Source organism: Pseudorasbora parva, chromosome 21 (assembly GCF_024679245.1).
Source record: "Pseudorasbora parva isolate DD20220531a chromosome 21, ASM2467924v1, whole genome shotgun sequence".
Lineage (NCBI taxonomy): Eukaryota > Metazoa > Chordata > Actinopteri > Cypriniformes > Gobionidae > Pseudorasbora > Pseudorasbora parva.
The window spans coordinates 14,921,570-14,948,756 of record NC_090192.1 but is presented as its reverse complement, the minus strand read 5'-3'; the positions used below and the strand labels follow the sequence as shown (position 1 = coordinate 14,948,756).

General features: G+C 37.0%; 1 protein-coding gene across 3 annotated transcripts in view; it reads left to right on the top strand.

The window, feature by feature from the left end:
* Positions 1 to 6,688: 6,688 nt before the first annotated feature.
* aclyb (ATP citrate lyase b) overlaps positions 6,689 to 27,187 on the top strand; it is a 75,910-nt gene continuing 55,411 nt past the window's right edge. For 2 of the 3 annotated variants that reach the window (XM_067429354.1, XM_067429357.1), the window contains exons 1-4: positions 6,689 to 6,824; positions 10,615 to 10,787; positions 10,871 to 10,993; positions 13,777 to 13,839. In XM_067429354.1, coding sequence (XP_067285455.1) covers positions 10,629 to 10,787; positions 10,871 to 10,993; positions 13,777 to 13,839 — 345 coding nt within the window. In that variant the 5' untranslated portion in view covers positions 6,689 to 6,824; positions 10,615 to 10,628. Of the gene's footprint in view, positions 6,825 to 10,614; positions 10,788 to 10,870; positions 11,010 to 13,776; positions 13,840 to 27,187 lie in introns of those variants that run through there. The other variant, XM_067429356.1, reaches the window with a different exon arrangement.

The following is a 27,187-nucleotide window of genomic DNA, read 5'->3' as shown; positions in this document are numbered from 1 at the left end:
TATATATATACATACAGTACAGGCCAAAAGTTTGGACACATTACTATTTGTAATAATAATAATTAATAATAATATTTTTTTACATTTATAGCGCTTTTCTAGGCACTCAAAGCGCTTACATCTCGTAATGTTTTTGAAAGTTTCTTCTGCTCATCAAGCCTGCATTTATTTGATCAAAAATACAGAAAAAAATGTAATATTGTGATATATTATTACAATTTAAAATAATTGTGTGGCAAGCAGCGAGGCGAGTGATAATGAATGCCAGCTGCGCGACACCGGTCTCGTCTCACCACGGCGGAGGGACGAGCGAAGACAGTGGAAGACGAGAGAGGACTTTATGTTGAGTTTTGTTATGCGTGTGCGGGCTGCCCGCGTTACTTTCGTTTTGTTTATTTATTTGATTAAAAGTTGTTGAACGTTCGCCGGTTCCCGATCCTTCCCATTCCCTTTACGAACTTCATTACAAATTGGTTTTCAATTTATTATAGGCTACTTTTAATGATCATTTATTTCTGTGATGCAAAGCTAAATTTTCTGGATCATTCCTCCAGTCTTCAGTGTCACATGATGGACATAATATTTTTTCATAACCTGTGATACTTTTTTTTTTTTTTATAATACTTTGATGAATAAAAAAAAAGAAGAAGAAAAAAAGAAACAAATGTTTTAAAAATAGAAATATGTTGTAATAACAATATACACTACTGGTCAGTAATTTGGGGTCAGTCTTTTTTTTCAACAATCCTGAAAATTCAGCTTTGCATCACAGAAATAAATTATAATTTAAAGTAGCCTATAATAAATTGAAAACCAAAATTTTTAATTGTAATATATCACATTACTACAATGTTTTCTGTATTTTTGATCAAATAAATGCAGGCTTGATGAGCAGAAGAAAATTGTTTCAAAAACATTACAAATAGTAATGTGTCCAAAACTTTTGGCCTGTACTGTATATATAGCCTACAAACGAAGTTTGTTAAAATTATTTATGGAATCACAGATTTTTTGTAATAATGCAATTATTAGTAATATAAAGGAATGTATCATTATATAAATGTACATTCAATTCTTAAAAAATATATAATATATAAACTTTAATACTTCTTTCACAAATTATTACTCGCGTGCCAAGCCCGTGAAACCATGGCAGCGGGCATAAGACCATCGCGTGCGCAGCCCGACTCACTTCTGATTGGACACTGACTGGACATCGCCGTCATATTTACGAATAGGCTACATATCTATCCCCAGCACCGCCAGTTTTTCTGAGGTAAAGTGATTTTTTTTTCTTAACGGTTTTATTTCAATTAAATTATTGAAACCATATGCCCAACGAAACACAAATACATATAATTATAGACAGGATAATAATCAATTTGGAGAGGAAGTTCGTTATTCTCAGGATAATGACCGCTTACACAAGAACTCAATCAATTGTCATAAAATTGACGAACAGTGTTTTCCAGTAGATTTACCATATTTACTTTCTCACATAAGCTGGGTTTCCGTCTCTTTTTTGTGCTATAACCACTCGTCCGCACTGTCAAAAGTCGTTAGGCTATAAGTGGCCGTTAAATCCGTTATATCTGTGTGACGTCGATCGTGCGTGCTTTCAATCACTCATTATGCTCCTTCGTTTTTTACGATTATATCTCTTATGTAAACATAACTTTACAATAAATTATTTAAACGATTAGCATCAATAAATATAATCTTCACTTTGTTTGTAATTGAAAGCCTTGTTTATACTTTCGCCAGGCTCCGCTGCGCGAGCCTCCCCTGACTGCGTGAGCTCCTTCCCAAATGGACGAGGCTCTGTCATAGATTTAGCTATGAGCGCGCGAACTGTCAGAAAAGACTCGCCATCCGTCATTTTATAATAAAATAATAATAATAATAATACCAATAATAATAAACGTCAATAATAAAAATGTATCTGTAACTTAAATGCTTGTGGTCTCATCAAATGCATTGTTTTGTGCATTTGTCGGTGCATTTTTAACTTGTACAGACATTTGCAATATCTAACTTACATTCTGTCATGTTTCTTCTATATATATATATATATATATATATATATATATATATATATATATATATATATATATATATATATATATATATATATATATATATATATATATATATATATATGTATGTATGTTAAATTTCCTTAAAAGGTAATGTTTGCAGTCTTTTGATGTTTTCTTCTTTCTCTCTCTTTTGCTTGTGTATCAACAACTGCTAAATCCACCCAAAAGTCTCTTTAAGGAGCCCAGACACTGTCTTTGGCTTTGTAAGTATGAATTTTTACTATCAAACACCTCACCAGTATCTGGGTTTAGATTAACTAAAGATGCCGATAGTTATAGCCATCTGTTTTAATATATTTATCTTTCAAGACATAATATGAAGATATATTTACTTTATGATTTTAATGATTACGTTTAGATAAATGCATCAACAGTTAGTGAATTAATGCTTTAATGCTGGATTATTAAAATGGGTTTAAATGCAAGCACTTATATTGCTTATTAGGTAGGGTCGGTATCATCACGACTGAAAATGACACCGATTTAATATGACAGTTCCAAAAAAAAATTAATTACCATTAGGTCCCTTTCATATTAGACACAATTTTCTTTTTAATATAAAAAATAATCAAGACAAGCAATTTTTTTTACTCAGAAGTGAATGATAGACTAGCACGTGTCGTGAACAGGCTTAATTACATTTTTTCTTTTTGCAACATTCACTTATTTTTGTAAATAATAAAATAACTTATTAAATAACTTATTTTGTAATAACTTGTAATAATTTTGTAAGTGAGAAACTCGTTCATGCTTTCATCACCAGTAGGGTGGACTATTGTAATGGCCTTTTCACCGGCCTTCCCATAAAGACCAGACAGCTGCAGCTCATACAGAACGCTGCTGCCAGGATTCTGAGCAGAACCAGAAAATATGACCATATCACACCAGTCCTCAGGTCTTTACACTGGCTTCCAGTTACATCTAGGATCGATTTTAAAGTTATACTACTTGTTTATAAATCTCTCAATGACCTAGGACCTCAATACATTGCAGACATGCTGATTAAATACAAACCCAACAGATCACTCAGATCAGAATGATCAAGTCAGTTAGAAATACCAAGAGTTCACTCAAAGCAAGGAGAGTCTGCCTTTATTATGCCAGCCGCAGCTGAACCAGCTTCCTGAACAGATCAGATGAGCTCCAACAGTAGCCACATTCAAATCCAGACTCAAAACACATCTGTTCAGCTGTGCATTTACTGAATGAGCACTGAGCACTGTATGTCCGACTGATTGCACCATTTTTTTTTAATTCTTTTAACTGTTTTAGTTTACCTTTGTTCTTTTCTTTGGTTATCATCATTCTATTATTTGTAATTCTCTTTACATGGTATTCTTTTTCTTATGCATTTGTTATCCCTATTTTAATTCCTTTCTATTTAAAGCACTTTGAATTGCCATTGTGTATGAAATGTGCTATATAAATAAACTGGCCTTGCCTTAATAGTGTGTATAATAATTTTAACTATTATGAGTACCTGACATTTCTTTTTAAATCAGCATTTTTATCAGGCTCTCCTATAGGTTCAGTTATTTCACTTTAAAGGCAATAACTGATCGCTATTACTTAACTTAAACATTGCAGCCTGATAAAGTGCTTTCCTTTTTCATTGATTTTCTCATCTCTTATTGAGATTTTTTTTTTTGCTTTTTAAGGCAGATAAACGAGAATATAATTTTTTACATTTCTTAGTTATAATATGACTATTCTTTATTATATTTACAGATGACTGTGGTGAAGATGCGGCTTTCGAGTGCAGAAATGCATAATTTAAATCAACGTTTGCTAAAAGTGTTTGAAAGTGGTAAAATAAGTTTATTGTAATATATATTTCTTTGAATCTATTAAATATTTTTAATGTGCACAACTAATAGTTATTGTTAAAAGTAGTGTTAAATGAAAATGTGTTTGTTTGTTGTTAATGTTCTTGTTAATGTTTTGTTTAATAATAATGTTCTTGGACCTTTGCTCATGATTTTAATGTTCTATCAACAATTAAACAATGAATCAACAAAAACATGGATTGTAGGCTGATTATTTATATAGATTTGCTGTTTTATTTTACAAAAAAAAAACTAAAATAATGAATTGAGGTTAAGGGGACCTTAACCTTTGAGGTTAAAGGTTAAGAAAACCTTCCTGGCTAACCAAAAACAAACCATAAAAAAGAACGTTAGAGAAACGTTAATATAACGTTCTGGGAACATTAGAAAAAAGTTAGAATAACGTTAGAATAACGTTAGCATAACGTTAGAATAACGTCAGAAAAATGTTAATATAACGTTCTGGGAACATTAGAAAAAAGTTAGAATAACGTTAGAATAACGTTAGCATAACGTTAGAATAACGTCAGAAAAATGTTAATATAACGTTCTTGGAACGTTAGAATAACGTTCTGGGAACGTTAGAAAAAAGTTAGAATAACGTTAAAATAACGTTAGAATAACGTTAAAATAACGTTAGAATAACGTTAGCATAACGTTAGAATAACGTTAAAATAACGTTAGAATAACGTTAGCATAACGTTAGAATAACGTCAGAAAAATGTTAATATAACGTTCTGGGAACGTTAAGAAAACTTTCCTAGAAAACCAAAAACAAACCATAAAAACTAACGTTCTGGGAACCAAAAACGAACGTTCTGAGAACGTTCTGGGAACCAAAAACTAACGTTCTGGGAACGTTCTGGGAACCAAAAATTGTTAGCTGGGACAAAACCTGTCGGCGACTCAAAATCGGGGCAAAAATCGGGCAGTGTGAACTAGGCTTAAGACTGTCGACCCGACTGCTGTCCAGAAGGCCATCATTGACACCCTCAAACGAGGGTAAAGTCTAGTTCAGACTGCACGATTTTCAAACTCGTCTGGTCACTGCTCTTTTCACACTGCATGACTATCTGGGGTATCATTCAGTCACTGCTGTGTTCACACTGCACGATGGTTTGACGACAGAGGAGCTCACACTGCATGACTGAACAAGAGGAAGAATCGCCGACAACTCTCTCTCTCTCCGGTGCACAAACTACGTTTCCGCTACACGTGCGATGTGACAAGTAAACAACGCGAGATCACACGTGCATCAGACCGCGACACTTGGAATTGTTATTAAAAATGATAAACTGCACAAAGTTTGCTTCAAATTGTATGTGCGCTGATTTGTGGAGAAAAAGAAAAAAGATTATGGCGGAAGAGAATTGTTGGAGAGACAAAGGGAGCCAGGATTGTGTTCTGCAAAGACAGTTTGAGGTAAATAAACAATTTTGTAATGTTCTGCTGCTCTGGCTGGATGTGCAAATGTTTTGCCTTTGTTTCTGTTTGATAGGCCTAGAATTGTAAATATATCTATTAAAATACTGATATTCTGCTCTATAACTCCTCCCTGAACCTCCCGCTGCCCTGTATCTCACTCTTTTATTGGCTGTCGGTGTAATTTTCAGTCAGACCGCAGTTCACACAGCAGGAGTTTCAATCGCCGACAGGTCCAGATTTAGCATGCCAAATATCTCACCATCATCTGCGATCCTCTCTGATCATGTCTTTGATTATTCACACTGCGGGATTGTCACTCACGTGCACGAGCACCGATTTGCCTATGATCTCGGGCATTTGTTGGGGATTTCACAAAACCTGTCAGCGACTCAAAATCGGGTTAAAAATCGGGCAGTGTGAACTAGGCTTAAGACACAGAAAGAAATTTCTGAACGAATAGGCTGTTCCCTTAGTGCTGTATCAAGGCACCTCAGTGGGAAGTTTGTGGGAAGGAAAAAGTGTGGCAAAAAACGCTGCACAACGAGAAGAGGTGACCGGACCCTGAGGAAGATTGTGGAGAAGGACCGATTCCAGACCTTGGGGGACCTGCGGAAGCAGTGGTCTGAGTCTGGAGTAGAAATATCCAGCATTGAAGCAGTCATTTCTGCAAAAGGATTCCCGACCAAGTATTGAGTGCATAACTGAACATAATTATTTGAAGGTTGACTTTTTTTTGTATGAAAAAACACTTTTATTGGTCGGCTGAAATATGCTATAATTTTTGAGATTTCATGGGTTTTCATGAGTTGTATGCCAAAATCATCAGTATTAAAACAATAAAAGACCTGAAATATTTCAGTTGGTGTGCAATGAATCGAAAATATATGTTTAATTTTTATCATTGCATTATGGAAAATAATGAACTTTAGTACAATTTGCTAATTTTTGAGAAGGTTGCCTTAGGATTTTTATCCCAGAACCCATAAATATTAAATATCTCATAGCTATGTACAGCAGAAATATTATTACTGGGTTAGGTGCAGTTAAACCAGTCAGAGTGATTCAGCAACTGACATTAAGTAAAACAAGATGATGTTTATATATAAATATACTATAGACTATTTATAGGCTATAGATTCTTAGAATTATCTTATTAAAATGCCATAATAAATAACTACAGATAATAGCCTAAAGGTAGAGTATAGGCCTACAACCTTTTCTAAAATCAATTTTAAAGTTAGAACACTTTTACATTTGTTGTAGCTTATTAGGATGTAAGTAAGTGGAGATCAACGAAGCCACGATACTCTAGTGTAGCCTAGTAGGTGGCAGTATGCATCCTTTACGATGGTCTGTAACCCGCCAGGAAACTAAAGAAGAAGAACACGTCTCCATCCAGCCATCGAGTCCCTCAGCAGAAGAGAGCGTTTGACAGTTGCGAACTTCAAGAGTGTCAGACTTTGTGTTTTGCCCGGTAAGAATTGACTTTATTTTGCAAGGCTTGTATGTTGTTTTTGGACCCGCGACAAACTATATCTCCACAGTGGAGACCGCGTCATTGAATATAATGGGAGTGTTTGTCCCGTCGCTCGCAGTTAGGTTTCCTAATTGTTAATGTGTGACGGGCCATTCTGTGTCCATTACAAGATTAGCATCACTTCATCACTGTGTCATCTTATAAATGTTTATATAGATAGATAGATAGATAGATAGATAGATAGATAGATAGATAGATAGATAGATAGATAGATAGATATAATATCTACTATTTTATTCCATAATACAGCTGAAGTTGTCAGTTTTGTCCAAATTCGGACTCTTGAATATACGTGTCATAACAAACAACAAACCTTTAGCAGGGCTGAGAATATAAATGGTCAGATTCAGGAAGGAACAGGTTTATTTACTTTGCATGACTGCGTTTATCAAACATTTCCCAATACGTACATGTATGTAAGTGTAAAGGCTATATTTTTGAAGTCTATATTACAGATATCCCTTTGTAATTTTTTAGCACTTGTAACTGATTGCCTATATTAAAGGGATAGTTCACCCAAAAATTAAAATGACCCCATAATTTACTCAATCTCAAGTTATCTTAGGTGTATATGACTTTTCAATTATAGATAACAAATACAATTGTTTGTTATTGTAAAAAAAAAAAAAAAATTGTCCTGGATTTTTTATTTGTTGCTACCATAAAATCAAAATGGATTTTTTTTTTCATTTAAAAGGCATCAACGGGGGGGTGAAACACTCAGTGTCAGTCAATCTCTCATGTCAATCTTGAGTACCTATAGAGTAGTATTGCATCCTTCATATCTCCGAAAAGTCTTTAGTTTTATTATATTTATAAAAAAAATATAGGCTGTACCGAGTCTTTCCAGAAAAAAACGAGCGCCTGGAGGCGTATCGTGTGGCCGGAGCTAAAGAATGACGAGCGCGCAAAGCGGTGACGTCCTCAAGTGTGGAGAAACTCATGGCTATCGATCTCAGCTAATAGATATATGATCCAGAATCATTCCGAGGCTGAAATAAATTGAACAGGAGAAACAGCAAAAGCAGGACGTCCGTCTCTATGGTATGTACTGTATTAAGGTAGTGTACTATGACAGGTAGTGACCTGTCAACATTTGTGTGTCTTTACTCGCAGTTTATGAGGACATGATTCGCTTTATGGACTATTGTATGTGACTAAACCTTAGCAGTAGCAAGCAAAACGGTTTTGCACGTCAGACTATTGTAACGTTATACATAGAACAACAATGGACTAACCGTTAGCGCATTTGAATGAAGAAACATGCGATTGTGTCGTTTACTGATGTTTACTCACGCGACGATAGCCAACAGCATAGACATTTGAAGCAGTTTTACTCACCGGCTGCTTCCAAAGCAGGACCTAACCTTTATCGCTGGGACCGCTCCGTCAAAAACAAACTTCTTCGGTATGATTTGGTAAAGTCCTGACAGCAGTAAACGGTGGAGATCCACTTTGCGACGCGACTAAAGCGATGTTGTGAAGCTTCCCGTCATTTCTGCTTTCAAATCGGTTCAAATGCAGCGCTGCCTTCCCGGAATGCTGTGCTGAAGCAATGAAGTCGCTTGATGTCACCCATAGGAATAAAGTGGAGCGCGGACTATAACGACGAATGGATCTGCACCTGAGAGAGTGTTTATGGGCGTGCATTTCCTCTCTCGCTCTAGTCACACGCGCACGCACCCTACCGGGAGAAGAGCCCGTACGGCCCATACAAGGACCTTCCGCTCTATTAACGTCATGCCGAGCCATACTCGAAAAAAACTCTCAGAAACTTGTGAGAAACCGGAAGGAGTATTTTTAACACAGAAATACTCCATCAAACGTCCAACATTAGTTTTTGAAACGTTGTCTATGTTTAGGATGGGAATCCAAGTCTTAAACAGTGTAAAAAGCTCAGTATGCATGAAACGGCATTTCACCCCCCCTCCCCCCTTTAAACCAGTTTAAATAAAAAATCTTTTTTTTATAGAATTTCCCAAGAATTTCCCATAGTAGATGATGCATACATTTAGAAAGATGCCCCTGGTAATCAGTTTAAGGTAGCAAGTATCACTCCGTAATGGGAACGTTAATGTCTGTCACTAATCAGTATGTGGTTCAAATTTTTTTCTCTGTGCTCCCAATTTTTTTAAAGGGAATGTTGCATGCATTTTCACTTTTTTAACTTTAGTGTGTAATGTTGCTGCTTGAGCATAAACAGTATCTGCAAAGTTACAGCACTGAAAGTTCAATGCAAATGGCGATATTGTCTTTTAAAGTTATGGCAGTTTATTGCCTACAAAAACGGCCAGTTTGGACTTCAACAAGCTTCTTCCAGGGTTGGTAACATCATAAACCCTTGCTAGTCACCGCAGATGTGACTTTTGCCCAAAATGGTAAGGGGCGCGGCGTTTCCGTAAAACCTGTGCTTGGCACTTCAGCCAATAAAAATACATGAAACTACATTTGGCCATCTAACCAATCTAAGACCATTGCGTTTTTCGGAGGGATGGGCTTCATAAAAGCAGGAAGCAAACGAGCCGTTCAAAAGACAGTGGAGACGGCGGTGTGGAATAAAGATAAAATATAAGAAAAATACAGCGTTTAAAAAAAACAAGAAGTATTAAGACATGTTATACTGCGCCCGTAAACAACCAAGCCTAGAAAAAAAACACAGAACCACCCCTTTAAATCAGGAGCACAAGTGCTCCTAAAATAAAACATGACTGCCGTGCTCCAAAATACCTGTGAGCCCACTCTGTTTAATTGCTTATTAGTTTGCAATTTTAATTAGTGGTTGACCAATATATCACCAAGACCTTTTGGCATTTTATAAGTTTTGGCATTGGCAGATAAACTTTTATGTCCATTAGTAGCAAAAGTGACTTTTATTTTCACAGTGTTGAGAACTCAGCACCCAGAACCCATATTTTTTATTGGAATTTTACTATTTCATTTATTTTAATGAATCTGTTTCGCACTAGGTACACAAAATATTTTCAAAATGTAATTTTTTTACTATATTTTACCAGATGGTGCCATTTTGTCGGGTTTGGCCTATAAAGAAAACTTTTTTCTGTTTTCTGCTTTGCATATTATAGAACCTATTTGGTAAATTATGCAGTTATAATTGTGTGGGTGTGTTGGTATGGATTGCATAATGTGGTTTGTATAAGTGTAGTAATAAATTGTGTGTGCTTGTAATATTTGAGAGAGAAAAACTCAACTCAATCCAAAAATCACAAATCCAACTGCTGTGTGCACCAGTGGAGCTTTACTGGCATCTAACGGGGAAAATTTGGAAATGCACCCAAACAATCTTACTGAGAGCGAATTTTTTTTCATATCAATCTCAAATTTGGAACACAACTTTGGCTTTGATTTTCTTGCAATTTTGGAGTTCAACATGTTTCATAAAATATTTAATATAAAATAATGTTCATAAGTCATTTTTTAAAACTTCTTTTACTTGTGATCTGCCGAAATTACCAAACCTAAGTCTGTGGTCCCAAGATAAAACATTATATGGCAGTTTTTTTGGACATGGACATTTTTGTCCTCTGTGGACCTATTTGTAATTTTTTTAAATTGACACTCAAGAGTTAAGAAAAATGGCTCTCCCAACATTTTCGCAGACTTAACAAACATGTTTTTTTTAACAAAACCACTTAAAATGTGCTCTATGCGGCAGTACAATCCTAATTAAAATGAGTTTGTAAAAGTTTTTTTTCTGTCTTTCTTTCAGTGTTCTTGGCCGTGATGTCTGCTAAGGCCATTTCTGAGCAGACGGGGAAAGAGTTCCTGTATAAATACATCTGCACCACGGCAGCCGTGCAAAATCGGTTCCTCTGCGCCACTGTCACTGCAGACACAGTCTGGGACCGCCTTATACAGGATCACCCATGGCTGCTAACAGAAGTGAGTATATGTCTTGTTTTTCGGTTTCATAATATTGTATGGTTTTTAGTGTAATATATTTATTTGTCTGTCCCTCTGTGCAGAGGCTGGTTGTGAAGCCAGATCAGCTGATCAAACGCAGGGGGAAGCTGGGATTGGTGGCAGTTGACCTGGACTTTGAGGGTGTCCAGGAATGGCTAAAATCACATCTGATGACAGAAATCACAGTAGGCCTTTTAAAAAGTTTGTATTTGCATCCATCTGGAGTAACTGCTTTTCATTCAAATGTATTAATGTTATAATTTTACTATACTTTATTGCCCTAAATTTTATCTACAAAATACAGAATACTTTTTTTCTGGCAGACATTTATATATAGATTTAATCCATGCAGCAAAGCCGCTTACCAGGTAAAAGGAAATTGCTCCTTACATAAAACTTTTGACATTGAAAAAAAGCCTGATGAAAAAATTTGAGATCATAAAATAAAAATATATATTAGTTATATACACTCACCTAAAGGATTATTAGGAACACCTGTTCAATATCCCATTAATGCAATTATCTAATCAACCAATCACATGGCAGTTGCTTCAATGCATTTAGGGGTGTTGTCCTGGTCAAGACAATGTCCTGAACTCCAAACTAAATGTCAGAATGGGAAAGAAAGGTGATTTTAGCATTTTTGAGCGTGGCATGGTTGCCGGTTGAAGGTGACAAAGAATGGTGTGAAAAGGGAAAAACATCCAGTATGCGGCAGTCCTGTGGGTGAAAATGACTTGTTGATGCTAGAGGTCAGAGGAGAATGGGCCGGCTGATTCAAGCAGATAGAAGAGCAACTTTGACTGAAATAACCACTCGTTACAACCGAGGTATGCAGCAAAGCATTTGTGAAGCCACAACACGGGCTTGAGGCGGATGGTCTTCAACAGCAGAAGACCCCACCGGGTACCACTCATCTCCACTACAAATAGGAAAAAGAGGCTACAATTTGCACAAGCTCATCAAAATTGGACAGTTGAAGACTGATAAATCTCGATTTCTGTTGAGATATTAAGATAGTAAAGTCAAAATTTGGCGTAAACAGAATGAGAACATGGATCCATCATGCCTTGTTACCACTGTGCAGGCTGGTGTTGGTGGTGTAATGGTGTGAGGGATGTTTTCTTGGCACACTTTAGGCCTCTTAGTGCCAATTGGGCATTGTTTAAATTGCCACGGCCTACCTGAGCATTGTTTCTGACCATGTCCATCCCTTTATGAGCACCATGTACCCATCCTCTGATGGCTACTTCCAGCAGGATAATGCACCATGTCACAAAGCTCAAATCATTTCAAATTGGTTTCTTGAACATGACAATGAGTTCACTGTACTAAAATGACCCCCACAGTCACCAAAACTTAACCCAATTGAAGCATCTTTGGGATGTGGTGGAACGGGAGCTTCGTGCCCTGGATGTGCATCCCACAAATCTCCATCAACTGCAAGAAGCTATCCTAGCAATATGGGCCAACATTTCTAAAGAATGCTTTCAGCACCTTGTTGAATCAATGCCACGTAGAATTAAAGCAGTTGTGAAGGCGAAAGGGGGTCAAACACAGTATTAGTATGGTGTTCCTAATAATCCTTTAGGTGAGTGTATTTATTAGTCTGGTGATATATATATATATATATATATATATATATATATATATATATATATATATATATATATATATATATATATATATATATATTTGATATAGCAAGCTACATGTATCACACACACACAGACCTAAGGGCCTTTCTATTTAGATAGTATTCAAATTTGCTTCATTAAACCTATATCATGGGTCTCCAACACGTCGCTCGTGAGCTACCAGTAGCTCGTGGCCTGATTGGAGGTAGCTCGCCAAGACGTACTTTGCTTAGAATTTTTTTTTTTATGAAGAAATTTAAAAGTAAACATGCAAATGTAGAGTTGTCACAAGTACAGGTAGGCTACTTTAGTACCATGTTGGTAGTGAAATGTAAAAAATATGACGATACCAGCATTTCTGTATTACCGGTAAGGGGCCTACCGACTCCCGAGTATATTCGGTACACGCAGCTTTCGTGTTAATCCAAGCGCAGGGCTCCAGACTGTAGCCAAATATATATACTAGTGTCTGTGAATATTAAATTGCAAATTACTATTTAAATATTACTCCTGCAAATTCTGCTTCTCTGTGTGAATAACGGGCGCAGAAGCGAGGGCGCGTGTCTCTGCCTTGTGCCACTATATGAGGACACACGGACACATAAACTGTCACTTTGTGAGAATTTAACGTTTTATTTAAGTAAGCTGTCATATGAACACAGACACTCAAAAGTCTTCACGGCAACCCGTCATAATAAAAGCTTGGTTTAACGTGAAGTTTAACGTGGCGAAATTGACAGAATATATTTGGCTACTGCTGAGCCTACAGTAGATTTAACTACATCTCTATCTAATAATAATACGTCTCTCCTAATATTAATAACTATGCCTAGATGGTTCCTTATTTTTCACTTGATATTTTATGTATAAACCAAGATTACTTTTTAAACAGAATACAGCCTTTAAATGTTTCTGTATGATTTACTTATAATTATTATTATCGTAAATAATAAATGTTTTAAATTTAATTGATTTAAAAAAAAATATTTAAATATTTAAATAAAAAACAATTTGCTGTTGTAACAAAATAATGAGTACCGTAAAATGTTTATGGTATTGGTACCGACTACTGGAACTTCTACTACACTCTTTCAGGTCTAAAACATTTTGGATTGTTGTTAATATGAGAATTATGATGCATTATTTAAGAGTTTTTAGTATTGTAGAACATGAGTAGCTCTCGGCGACTTTCATTTTTAAAAAGTAGCTCTCAAATGAAAAAAGGTTGGAGACCCCTGACCTATATAAATGCAATATGCATGAATTTTAAAGAGTATATAAAGAACTATTTTGACATTTGATCAAAAGTGTTTTTTTTTCACGTTCTTCAGGTTGGGAAGGCGAAAGGGATTTTGAAGAACTTCCTCATTGAGCCGTTTGTGACTCACCATCAGGTATTACAAATTCTGTTTAATTGTATCTTCATAAATATCTTTTTAAGATTGTTCCAAATTGAGTCTACAGTTTTTCATTACAATTTTTATATAAATGATGATGATAGTCAAATATTTCAGCTCATTAATCTATATTTACTATGTTTTTTTCTTGCTAACAAACAGTTAGCTGTCAGCAAAATTGCTATTAATGCCTTTCCATGGTTGAAATACTGATTGGATGATTACATGGGAGATTATGCATTTCATTAAGGTTTACTGAATCTTTCAAAATACACTATATTGCCAAAAGTATTGGGACACCCCTCCAAATCATTGCATTCAGGTGTTCCAATCACTTCCATGGCCAAAGGTGCATAAAATCAAGCACCTAGGCATGCAGACTGCTTCTACAAACATGTAAAAGAATGGGTCGCTCTCAGGAGCTCAGAGAATTCAAGCGTGGTACTGTCTGTGATAGGTTGCCACCTGTGCAATGCAAGTCCATTTATGAATTTCCTCACTACTAAATGTTCCATGATCAAGAGTTAGTGGTATTATAACAAAGTGAAAGGAACCTAGAACAACAGCAACTCAGCCACGAAGTGGTAGGCCATTTAAAATCACAGAATGGGGTCAGCGCATGCTGAGGGGCACAGTGTGCAGAAGTCGCCAACTTTTTGCAGAGTCAATAGCTACAGACCAAGGTTATTATAGTTTAGCATTTTTAAAGCTGCAGTACATAACTTTTTTCTCTATTGTTGAATAAACAGAACTGCATATGTCTTGCGGAAGAACATTGCAGCTGAAGCTACTTCTCTCTGTTTATGCCTATGGCGAGTCTTTCAGGGACTTTTCTCCTCAGCAGCGGCTCCTACCAGACCGGTCTGAAATAATCCCAATATCAGGGCTGGACTGGTAATCTGGCATACCGGGCATTTGCCCGGTGGGCCGACGCACTTTGGGGCCGGTATAGTGTTTAAAAAAATAATAATAATTTTGTACCACTGACAACATGCAGCGACAGCGGCCCATTGGTTTGTCTTCTGAATTGACAAGCCGAAGCGAGAGAGACCTCCCCTCCATATTAGGCGCTTTTTTCTATTTATTTATTTATTATTTGAGCGCATGGAACTGCAAAAGGTGAATATCCGCACAGCGCAGCCGCTGCGTTTAAATACTGCTCTGTGAACGGCACGTTGACTTATTTTGTTTTATACAATCGTGTGATATGGAAACATTACAGTTCTGTGGTGAATCAGCTGAAAACAGCCGCGAGCATGTAGCCTATTCATGACGAGGTAAAGTGGAAATGGCACACACAAACGTTTCACTTTACCACAACTTACTCTGCAGCGCAACAGCAAAGAAATATGGTGTTTTGGAAGAAACATTTATTAAAAATGCTGCTATATTTCATAAATTAATATTGCAGAATATAAAGCACTTTTATAGAGGCTGTTTTTGTATTTTCTACAGGTGTTTACATTTTTTTTTACTTACAAATATAATAGTTTATTATATATGTTTTATATAGTTTTGGAAACCATATAGCCATATAATGAGGAGCAAGATTTTTACAGTCTATGTTTTTACCCTGTGACTACCATGATCTTACATTTAAATGAAACTGGCCTACAGTTAAAATACAGTCTATAAAACAGTTTTAAGTCTAGATCCCATAAATTAAGGACAAAGCTTTTTTTTTTCCTCTTTAAAAGTTTTATTTACTTTTTTTAATAGATTTAATGAAACCGAATAGCCCCATGAAAGATAAATATCAGTGTCTTACTTAAATGATGTGTTAACTCTTGAAAAATATGATTGTTCAACCCAAAAATGTGATCATTTACTCACCCTAATGTGATTCCAAACCTAAATGAATAAATACATTTGTGTGAATTTGCTGTGTAGCATAAAATAAAATAATTTGAGTGTGGTTTTTTTTGTTCATACAATATTCAAAGGGTAGCCTAACCAAAATGGCTTGGTTGCCAACATTCTTCAAAACTTCTTATTTTGTATTTCACAGAAGTCATACAGGTTTGAAACAACACGAGAGTGAGTAAATGATGACAGCATTTAAAAGCAATAAATTTACTTTACTGCATCCTAGCTCAAAATCATCAGTGCTTTACTGCCAAGGGCATTTCTGTGTGACAAAAAAAGCAATATTAAGTTTATCTGCATTTGCAGCAAATTCGATAATATCTATCATTATTTGTCCTTGTCCTAGTTTTATTTATATACGCCAATTTAAGGCCCTAACCCCAGCAAAAACATTCACGGGGAACTCATGGGCCGGATGTGCTGGGTATGCCAGAGCCGAATTTTAGCCCCAGTCCAGCCCTGCCCAATATAATCACTTATTATAAGTGTACCAAAATAATTCAGGGTAAGACAAAAAATATGATTTGGAAAATGGATTAATGTTGTACATTCTCATAATATTCAGTTTATTTTAATATTGTTTTCAGTATAGTTTTAGTTAGTTTCAAAAATAGTTTTCGTAGTTTTAGTTGAGTTTTTATTTTGTGAACACATTTCTATTTAGTTTATATATTTAGTTTCAGTTAGGTAATTATAGTTTAGCAGAGTTACTAGAACAAAGACCAAAGCAAGATATTTCATTTCAACAAAGTTTAATGTTTGTACAGATTAATTCTTGTGCAGACATTTTAATAATACAAGTAAAAATTATGAAAATTCCAAAGTGTGTGTGTGTGTCCTGGTATTCCCTAATTTGGGGAAATGTTTCTACATAATAATAATATTATTAGTAGAAAACAGTTTGTAAAAACAGCCTGGCAATATTATGCAAACATGAAATCTCCAACATACAGTAGTTAGTAGTTGCTGTTGCACTTGTGTCTCTCGTTGCACATTCAACGGCATTTTAAAAGCAGTGCACTCAAGTTAAAATGTTCCATTTTATTGCCACAAGCACATTCTTTGTGAACAGCCGCTTAGGACTAATGATGTTCTTCGTTTCAGTTCTTCACTGAGCGCTTCACACGACAGCAGTTAATCACCTCAGCTAACGTCACACTTATGAAGCGCCATATACAAAACATTTTCCTAAACAGCCAAAGGTCAGATTTTCCACCACAGTTAAGAGAACATATTAATTATGAAAACGATTATTTATTTTTGCAAATTATTATTTATTTTCAGTTTGTTTTTCAGTAACTGTTGTTAGTTTTTAATACTTTTAGTCTTGGTTTTGGTTTTGTATAAATATAACCTTGCTACAGACCTCCAAACTTTGTGTGGCCTTCAGATTAGCTAAAAAACAGTGCATAGAGATGGAATGGCTTTCCATAGCCGAACAGCTGCATCCAAGCCTTACATCACCAAGTGCTATGCTGTGGTGTAAATCACACCTCCACCAGAGGAAACGTGTCCTCTGGAGTGATGAATCAAACTCCATTATCTGGCAATCCAATGGACAAGTCTGGTTTTGCTGGTTGCCAGTAGAACGGTACTTGCCTGACTGCATTGTGCCAAGTGTAAAGTTTGTTGGAGGGGTGGTTATGGTGTGGTTGTTTTTCAGGGGTTAGGCTTGTTTCAGTGAAATTAACTCTTAATGCTTTAGCATACCAAGACATGTTGGACAATTTCATGCTCCCAACTTTGTGGGAACAATTTGGGGATGGCCCCTTCTTGATCCAACATGACTGCGCACCAGTGCACAAAGCAAGGTCCATAAAGACTTGGATGAGTAAGTTTGGTGTGGAAGAACTTGACTGGCCTTGCACAGAGTTCTGACCTCAAGCCGATAGAACATCTTTAGGATTAATTAGAGCAGAGACCGCGAGTCAGGCCTTCTCATCCAACATCAGTGCCTGACCTCACAAATGCACTTCTAGAAGAATGGTCAAAAATTCCCATAAACACTCCTAAACCTTGTGGAAAGCCTTCCCAAAAGAGTTAAAGCTGTTATAGCTGCAGTGGGTGGGCCAACTCCCCAACTTACTTTAAAACCCTACAGATTAAGAATGGGATGTCATTAAAAGACAGGCCTCCCTACAACTTTTGGCAATATAGTGTATCTTTTGATGTTAATTCATGTGCTGTATCTAGTAGGCTAGTAAAGACAAGATGACCAGTTCACATTCACAATGCTGCCACCTAAACTAAGGGACTGCAGTGATCGGTCTCACTACATTATTATTTGAATTTTGAATAGTAAAATGAACTATTTCAAAGTTGAGAACAAGGCAAGCCTGGACTAGAACTACTATTGTGGAAATGCTGAAATAAACAACCCAGTTAGATCATGCCAAAATGTTAGATCCGATGGATCTCCACCCCAGACACAGAATCGCTGCCAGAAGATACAAGTCTTCTATCGGCCTGAGAGTTTGAATGAGAAAGATTGAGAAAAATCTGCCGTTCACTCTTTTATCTAACTCTGGTTCGGAGTAATTGAACAGGATGTCCAGGACGTAAATTACATTATGTCTCACACCAGGGTGTACTTGTAGATGATTTATTGTGCAAATTTTGTGTGTGTGTTTGATTAGTTGCATGCACACATATTCCACACATTCCTTAGATGGCAACACTTCTTACCAGTTAAACTATAATTTACAATAAACAAGCACATCTACACATCCCCTTTCCATAACATCTTATTTTCCAACTCCCTGGAAAGTTTTGTAACAGTCCAAATAATGAACAGCAGCGGGGCTGTTTGGAAGACTCCATTTCCTAAGGGTGGCCTCTTGTGCAGCTGCCCTCTCAAATTCACAATGTGAATTTGAACAATAAAAATAAAGGCCTTACTAAGTGGTGAGTTATTGGTGTGTCACTCAGACAGAGGAGGTAGGTTGATGATTTTGGTCACTGACATTCTCAGCTGTTATCTTTTCCTGGGTAAACAATACTTGACAGGCAAAAGCGCACAAGGTTGCTGCTTGTCCACAAACATAACAGTTTTACTTATTCATAGATTTTCCTTCCCTGACACCCCTTTATGTCTGGTTTGGAGTTTAGGTAAGTAGGATGAATTGTCACCAAGAGTGAGGTGTTAATCTTGTTGGCTCAGAATTACGGGATCCCAGAGAGGCATGAAATCCCTCTCTAGAACTTTTTCTTTCATTGTTCCTGGTTGGTGGAACGATCTTCCATACGCACGACAGAATCACTCGCTTCATTCAAAAGACAGGTAAAAACTAATCTCTTCCATGAGCACTTAATCTTACATAAAAAACAAACAAAAAAACTCTTTCCTCCTCTATTTCTCCTTTCTTCTTCCCTTTTCTGGTTTTTGCTACTCTGAGCGGTATACAAATCTTGGTATTTGGGGCACTTTTTGTGTTTCTTTGCCTCTTCTTGACGGATTGCTTCCTGTTCTCCTGAGTTGTAAGTCGCTTTGGATAAAAGCGTCTGCTAAATGCATAAATGTAAATGTAAATGTAGTAGGTCACTTGTGCAAGTGAGGCATCTCGTCCCCAACAACAGAATGTTGTGTGAAACTGGATCTGGGTCAATGTGTAAAATGTGTAGCCAATGGGATTAGCATTACTAAGTTTTCCTTATATTTCAATAAGAACAGTTCATAATTTCTTCAGTGACTGTCTGTGTTCCCAGGGTCATTTACAAGGATGTTTTCAAAGACAGAATTTGCCATTCCCAGCATCCACCAAAAATGTGGTGCATTGGGTGGATTGAACTTTACCCTATTTGGCTGTCTTGCAAGTTGAGCCTGGAGCTCAGGCTGAAGAGCTGCAAAGGCATACCAAAGTTCTTCTTTCCCCACCTTTGAAATTTGTTTCTTGATCTGATAGGATTTCCATCACTGAGCAATTAAGCAATGAAGGGCCATTAGGAATTAATCACTGTCCATACTTGCGAGGAGATCAATATGCACTGCGCGGGTGGTCATACATTTGAAAATTATCCTCCATAATTTCTGCATCGCACCTTTATAAGATAAGGGACAAAGCAATCTATCCCAGTTAATAGAAAATTTGCTGGTGAATTCTCAACCTGGCCATTCCTGGGGGATGGTGTTTGGCCCGCCATTTTGGCATTCAGTGCATTAGTAATACTCAGTATTTCCTCCTGAGCTCTGCAAACACCCTCTCTGGTTGAGGTTGATGCAAACAATAAACATAGTCTTTGATGATCAGCTTGGTGAGTGGGTGATGTGGGTCAAGGATAATGGGACGAATAGTCACTGACAAGACAACACATATGAAATTTGTACTGGTATCTAGTTCAGGGGTTAGGAACAGCAGTCAAGTGCTGCTTGGCAGATGTTTACCATATTTTAAGTGGGACATCTCTTCTGGAAATGACTTGGCTTGGATCCAACAGAGAACAGTGAGTTTGGTTTCTTTATAAATCTTTGCAGTTGAAATGGAGGGAAATCTCTTGTTGGATGGTTGTATCCACTACCTTTAGGTAGTCTGTGAATGGCTGCAGATCTGGCAGTGACAACACATAGGTCCAGAAGGTTTACTTTTTTTTTTTTTTTAGCTCACTTTCTTGGTTTATGTGAGCTAATGGTGGCAATTTTTGGCCAGAGGCTAAAGACTACTATTAGCAGAGGGAGCTATTTCCATGTTTTCACATTCTCTAAATGAACTGATTTTATAAAAAATGAACTCGGCCTTGGTGGGAAAGTGAAAGTGATCCAGTAATCCAGTTTGGGATTTGGCTTTGGGAGTGGCCTCATAAGGCAACGAAGCATTCTGGGAATTGTTGTATTTCATCTCCATGAGACAAAAATACATTTTCTGTCTTTTCTCAGTCTAGAAAGCACCCTATACTGTCCATGTCCAAAAAGGGGATACAAACATCATCAAAGTAGTCCATATGTGACATCAGTTAGTTAGAATCTCTTGAAGCATCGAAAATACATTTTGGTCCAAAAATAGCAAAAACTACGACTTCATTCAGCATTGTCTTCTCTTCTGCGTTTGTTTTCAAACCTCGAATAAAGATTAAAACGGTCATGAATCAGCGTATTCATGATTTGGATCTCATCCCAAACTGCTGAAATCTCGTGACATTGGCAATCCGAATCATGAATCAATACGCTGATTCATGTCCGTTTTAATCTTTCTTTGAGGTTTAAAAACAAACGCGGAAGAGAAGACTGAGGCCCAGATCACACAGAACGCGTTTTTCAGGTTCGAAAACGCGAATGCGCTGTTTTTTTTAAAAATGTTTCTAGGAAACCCTCGAATCACCTGTACTGTCAGTCAAATCAATGTAATGGTCAACACAACGGAAGGCCCGCCTCTCCATTTTATCGATTGGACAACAGAAAATAAACGCGATGACATTGCACGCTCTTCCGCTCAGAGTTGACTTTTTTTCAACTTCATGCGCTCAGAACGCTCCTTTAAAAACGCGAGGAGCAGCAAGCAGTTTAAACGTGTTAAGCAGCGCGCATAACGCTCTTTGCTAATCGAAATACATTCTAAAAAGGTACCTCTCGCTGCAAAAACGCGTTCTGTGTGATCGGGGCCTGATGCTGATGCCATAGTTTTTGTTGTTTTTGGACCAAAATGTATTTTCGATGCTTCAAGAGATTCTAACCAACCAACTGATGTCACACATGGACTACTTTGATGATGTTTTTATTAGCTTTCTGGACATGGATAGTAAAGTGTGCATAGACTGCATATGCTCTGGTACTAAAATATAAAATATCTTTAACTGTGTTCCGAAGATGAACGGAGGTCTTACTGATGTGGAACAACATTAGGGTGAGTCATTAATGACATAAATGTAATTTTTGGGTGAACTAACCCTTTAAAGGGGTACTTCAGCGCTGGGAAGATTAATCTTTATTTAAACTGGGTCATCAATGTAGTAGAAATGTGAAATTATTTTTGAATTTGGTGCCTTCTAGACTGTGAAAAGACAGAAAATGTATTTTTGTCTCATGGGGATGAAAGACTACAATTCCCAGAATGCTTCGATGCCCTGTGAGGCCATTCCCAAAGCCACTTACTGGATTACTGTGACTGAGTTGGAGAAGACACTACAATTAAAAACTGAACGTGTCTGTTCAATATAATGAGTGAGTCACCACGCGAGTGTAACAGCACTGAGCACTAACTGCAGGAGTCAGATTACGCCCGTTTCACACATACTCCGTCTACAGTGCGTGTGCGGTGCGTGTTGCGTTGCGTGTGCGTTGCAGGAGCCCCACACCCTGTAGTCCTTTCACATATGCTGCGTTTGCAGTCCGCAACTGATCCGCTTTTACATACCACAAACAGCATTTATTAATGATTTTTTATTTAAAATCCAGAAGTTGTTACTGATCTTGGCTCATCAGAATTGCAATTCTCTTTGTTTAATCTTTCTGAGTAGACAGGTTAACGTAGGCTACAAGCCTACATTTAAACAACATTTTTTTCAATTCATTAATTAATTATATATTAATATACTTTAGATTTAGCTCACACAAAAGGCAAAACATTTAAACATAGGTTATAGCCTAAAATCACAAACATTTTAAATTAGAAACTTAGAATAGGCTATTCAAAAACAGACGACTCTCGTCTTTTCTTTCGTTTTTAAACCCTTTGAAAAGAAATCCTGCAGGTCAAAAATAACTTTGCATTTCACCTCCAAGAAAGTACGAGTGCTCTCCATTATGGCACATTTTTTTTTACCTAAATGCCAGGTAAGGTGTCGTTTTGTTGCTTTACTTGAGAAAAAAAGCCATGTGTTGACTTTGAAACAAGAGTATATTTTAAATGATATGCATCCGTGTTGAAATTACTAGATTTTCGCGTCAGTACATGTTTATTTTAATGCGAAAAATGTTCTATCACTTTAATGCAGCAACGCAACGCAGCGCAGTGCAGCAAAAAATAGACTCGGTACGAAAACGATCCGTGCACTGCTGCAGACGCAACGCTCCTGGAATGGACTGACGGACTGCATCCGCGTGCAGTGTGAAAGCTGTCATCCGTTAACATGGGTACGGAAAAAAATACGCAACGCACACACACTGCAGACGGAGTATGTGTGAAACGGGCGTTACATATAACATCATGAGCTGATGAGTTCTTGTGATGAGAGCTGAGGTAATCGCCACTACACTCGCGGCATACATTCACAACGCGAGTTCAGTCTGGCACGTTTCAGTTCATGCCTTTGCAAGCTTAACTTTCATAGAAATTAATTTTAAAAGACTAAGTTAAAAGACTTACATTGCTCACCATAGCTCCGTTTAAATGAGTGCCTGTAGCTGAGCTCTGAGTGTGATCTCCCATCCCCCATGTGCGGGTTCAAAACATGCAGAAATGGCTCCCTCTGCTGGCTGTAGTCTTTAGCCTTTGGCCAAACATTCCTCCTATGATGGATATATCGTCAAATTGCGTCATAGGAGGAATTTTTCCAGAAATAAAATGCATAAATCTCTTCTCTTAGGGGCATATGAGGGGGGAAAGCACAATCATTTGAATATACTCCAGGGTTTCTACTGATACAAAGCTATATGCTAATCGCTGAAGTAACCCTTTAAATGTCCCAAACTAAGCAAGCCAAAAGGCGACTATATCGGTGGCAGAACAGAAAAACTTTTGGGAGAAACCAGGCTCAGTCAGGGGTCAAGTTCCGCTACACTACATTGGTCCACTGTAGAATTAAGCTCCAACCCTGATCCCACTCACTAGATTGCTCACTTGGTTAAGCAAAACTCTGCAGGACAGTGGAGTTGATATATAATTGGTTGATATAATTATTGGTTGTCAAAACTGCAAGCGGGCAACATTTGTAGCTTAATTTATTAGAAATGGTTTTAGATCCTGCAAAATTAAATATGACTTAACTAGCCAAGACTCTACACTATCAAACTAACAACTCTTCCCTTTCCAGGGATAATATATGTGCTACATATCCTACAGTTGTCAGTACTTTACATATTCAGGTGTCTCTCTTTTTCTGCTGCAGTGAATGAGACCAAGACCATTTGTATTAAAATGTTAATACTTTAAAGTTGTTCATTTGTATCTATGAGCATCCAGACAATTATTTTAAAGGACCATGCTGACGTTTTGGGACTTTAGCTTATTCACAGTATCCCCAAGTGTTAGATAAGTCCATACATACTATTGGGGAAAAATGTATCCCAGAAGAAGATTAAGCATTTAGGCACAAGAAGTTTATTGATTTCATTAATCTACATATAATCTACATAAATTATTAAATTATTAAACAAATAAAATGATCCTTTGTTATATATATAACAAAGGATCATTTTATTTGTTTAAGTTAACACAGAAGTTTCTGTCATGTAAGACACTTCTCTGTGCTTTAACAGACACAGTGACAGGCTTGTGACCCTAGAGGTCGCGGGACACCTAAATTAAGAGCTCTCCTTAACCACAGGCGTTGGAGCAGATCTAATTCTGAGAGCCAGGTGTAGGAAACTAAGGACAGATGGGGTTATTTGTGTGCTGTGTTTTCTATCTTTTACCATGTGTGGAACTCTTTTGAGAGAGGGCTGTTAAGTCCATGAGTATAAGAGATTCTGTTGTGACTTCAGTTCACACTCACTGTAGCCATTGATGACTGTGCAGACTGTGGCTCTTTTCTTGCAAGAAAATAAATCTTTTTAAAGGCTAATCAGTCATGTCATTAAATAATTTTTTGCCCTAACAATACCGTTCTTATCTCTGTGCGTGCATTAACTTTATTAGACTTTATTAAAAGCGTGTATTGCTATTCGTTTAACATCTCAAACAACTTGAATTGTCACACACTTTCTACCAGCTGTGACTTGGGATAAGTCACAGCTGGTAGGTGGGATAAGTGTTATTTCAAAACCGTTTTAGAATAAGGACACGGGCCGAGTGGAATAACAAACTTGTAGCCAATCATCAGGTAAGGGGCGTGTCTACTATTGATGGTGAGAAGAGCGCTCGCTCTCGCTCTGCACACGTCATTATTCAAAACACATGAGTCTCACATGACGAACATTAGCTGACAACTAGTCTAATATATGCTGCTTGACTATGCTCGTGTGTCATGTTCGCTTGTTAGTCCATTTGCGATCGTATTGTGGCTCACTTCAGTGATGATAAAGACCTGTTCATTTCCACACCGTATGGAGCATCTAAATCTCCTCACTGTGTGCTTCAAGCATCAGCTCACACAATGTCTCCGACAAGTAAGATACTATACTCCTAGTATATGTTTGTTTACTCTTTTCATGATCTATATAACCCTTATCCAGTCATAATTGTAATATGTCGTTAGCTGGACTGTCGTGCTTGTGTTCTATAGAGTTGTTCATGAGAATAGTTTGATCACTATCTCTAATCTTGTCATAATTGTAATATGTCTTTAGCTGGACTGTCGGCTCGTGCTATAGAGTTGTTCACGAGAACAGTTTGTGATTTTGTGATCGCTATGACTCTAATCTTGTCATAATTGTAATATGTCGTTAGCTGGACTGTGTGCTTGTGTAGCTACTATCGAATTGTTCATGAGCGGTTTGTGTGTGTTTTTGTGATTGCTGTAACTCTAATCTTGTGATAATTATAATATGTTCGTTAGTTGGACTGTCTTGCTCGTGTACTATCAAGTTGTTCACGGTTTGTGTTTTTGTGATGGAAGGGATGACTTTTTCATTGAATATTCGACCTGGATTAGATACACAGAGATTCTGCCATAGCTGTTGATGCCTCTGGGTTTACGTACGTGTGGGGCGGCGCTATCAAAATAGGGGCGAGACCCTTTTGGGGGTAGGGGCGTGTTTGTTTTGGTGATTTGAAATATCAACAACGGTTACCAGATAGCACTTACCCCACCTTTAATCATTACATCCCAAATGATTATGAAAAGTGAGCGGCATAAGTAAGATGGCTCCTATGGATTGCTCTATATATCTGGAGACATGGAGTGGGGTCAGACATGATTTTGACTACTTCATTGAGCTTTGTTTTGTAGAAATATTTTTTTCAAGTGAATTCCCAGATAGCAAATTGGCTTTGGGCCGGATCTGGCTAAATTTCGGCTGAGATTTTGGCCCACATACCGCATGGAATTACGGTCCAAGGTTGGCCCAAGAGCTTTTTGGCGAAAGTCAAACTGAGCAATGCCGGAAGCAAACCAAGTCTCACCCAGAGTTTTACAATGTACCCAGAAATCATCCAGAACTGGCCCATTCCAACGCCGTAATCCCAAAATGTCAGCCAGACAGGAACCAAACAGCAATTATTGATGAAATATTGATCAAATTTAAAATACAACTTACACAAAATGAAATTTCATTTTGTGTAAGTTGTATTTTAAATTTGATCAATATTTCATCAATAATTGCTGATATCATGGGCGTCGCTAGGCCCTTTTTAGGGGGGCTTCAGCCCCCCTAAACTTATGCCTCAGCCCCCCTAAAAAAATATGTGATTAAACTTTAAAACATATGAAACATATGGCGGCAGGCTTCGGCTTCGTCCGTTTTTTTTTTGTCTGTCTCTCCAGTCCGCAGCGGCTCTAAGCAGAGCGCAGCGCACGTCAGAAGCAGAGGTGTGTGTGTGTCATTGGTCTGTCAATGTCAAAATATTTGATAAAACCAATCAAATCAGAGAAGGCGGGCTTTATGGTCACACAGAAACTGCTGAGGCTGAGCGTAAATTTTACCAGCGCAACTCGACGTCAAGTAAAATAAATATATGCTGCTAAACTAAACATTCATGTTTGACAGCTGCTGCTTTAAGTCAGAAATGTTAATCAAAAGAAAAAAATATTTAGGCAAATTAATAAACTTGTTGTGTCTAATTTTTTGACATTTTTAACTGCCATTTTTAAAGCCATTTTCATCAGATTAGGCATAAGATTAATAATGAATGTGTATATATTGTAAATTAATATAATTCTATTTGTAACATTCAGTAAATAATAAAAATAAAATAAAAACTCAGCTTTTTCAGCCTGTTGGGCATAAGATTAGTAATGAATGTGTTTATATTGTGATTTTAATAAACTTAAAACTTTGATAAATAGTAAATTAAGTAAATAGATTATTTGAGATTAGAAAGAAAAATAATCTACTGCCCAGTGACATGGTTTTCAAGCTATTGTTATCAATTTTTTTGGCCTTCAGAACATCTTAAAATGCTCATATGTAGATCATAGAAATCAAAATTTTCTCAGGGGGACCATGTTAGAAGCCCCTGACATTTGGGATATTGGTGATTATAAACCTGCCTACATTATTGGGTATGATTAATATCCATTGTAACAACTACGACTTATGAGTTTAATGTCTCGGGGAATAATTAACTCAAAAGGGATTTAATATTCAATATTCATGAATTTATGAATATGATTTGCCAGTTGTTCATTACGTATTAAAATTTTCCGATAGGGAAAATTGTTTAATTAAATA